The sequence below is a fragment of the Lottia gigantea genome, assembly GCF_000327385.1.
Source record: "Lottia gigantea unplaced genomic scaffold LOTGIsca_322, whole genome shotgun sequence".
NCBI lineage: Eukaryota > Metazoa > Mollusca > Gastropoda > Lottiidae > Lottia > Lottia gigantea.
In genome coordinates, this window is record NW_008709080.1 from 29,551 (window position 1) to 30,853 (window position 1,303).

General features: G+C 28.3%; 1 protein-coding gene across 1 annotated transcript in view; it reads right to left on the minus strand.

The window, feature by feature from the left end:
- Positions 1-1,303, minus strand: part of LOTGIDRAFT_175627 (hypothetical protein) — a gene marked incomplete at both ends in the record, with an annotated part of 48,015 nt that overhangs the window by 2,711 nt on the left and 44,001 nt on the right. Inside the window, one exon of the mRNA XM_009058119.1 lies at positions 844-967. Coding sequence (XP_009056367.1) covers positions 844-967 — 124 coding nt within the window. The remainder of the gene's footprint in view (positions 1-843; positions 968-1,303) is intronic.

The window sequence follows — 1,303 nt, forward strand, 5'->3', positions numbered from 1 at the left end:
ATTCACACATTGACGTCAATATACTGATATTGTAAGGGAGATGACTCTTTCACGTTATTCACGACAACATTAACTTTAGTAGACTGAGAGTTGTAAGGGAGATAACTCTATTTCTTAACAATGTAGTAACAAAAAATTTATAATGTAAGGGAGATAACTCGATTATATCATTATCGACAACTCAAATACAAAAAAATGCTATTGTAAGGGAGATAACTCTATTATTTGTTATCGACACTATAAATACAAAAGACTGATATTGTAAGGGAGATAACTCTATTATATTGCTCTCAACGACATTGACATCAATAGACTGATATTGTAAGGGGCATAACTCTAAAATATTATTCTCAACAACATTGATTTCAAAAGACTGATATTGTAAGGGAGATAACTCGATTAAATCATTATCGCCAACTCAAATACAAATAGTTGCTACTGTAAGGGAGATAACTTTATTATTTTGTTCTCGACACCATTAATACAAAAGACTGATATTGCAAGGGGGATAACTCTATCATATTACTTTCAACGACATTTCCTTCAATAGACTGATATTGTAAGGGGGATAATTCTATTATATAATTCTCTACAATATTGACATCAATAGACTGATATTGTAGGGGGGATAACTCTATTATATAATTCTTAAAAGGGTAATTACAAAAAAAAATGATATTGTAAGAGAGATAACTCTATTATATCATTCTGAACAACATTGATCTCAATAGATTTATATTGTAAGAGAGATAACTCTAATATATTGTTCTCAACAACATCGAATTCAATAGATTGATTATGTAAGGGAGATAACTCTATTATATTATTCTCGACAACATTGACTTTAGTATACTGATATTGTAAGGGAGATAACTCTATCATATGATTCTCAACGTAATTACAAAAAGCTGCTATTGTAAGGGAGATAACCCTATTATTTTGTTCTCCACACCATAAATGCAAAAGACTGATATTGTAAGGGAGATAAGTCTATAATATTATTCTCAACAACATTGACAGCAATAGACTTATATTTTAAGGGAGATAACTCTATTATATTATTGTCGACAACAATGACTTTAGTATACTGATATTGTAAGGAAGATAACTCTATCATATAATTCTTAACAAGGTAATTACAAAAAATTGATATTGTAAATGAGATAACTCTATTATATTATTCTCAACAACATTGATTTCAAAAGATAAATATTGTAAGAGAGATAAATCTAATATATTGTTCTCAACAACATGACATATGTAAGGGAAATAACATATCATTTCAACAATATAATACAAAATC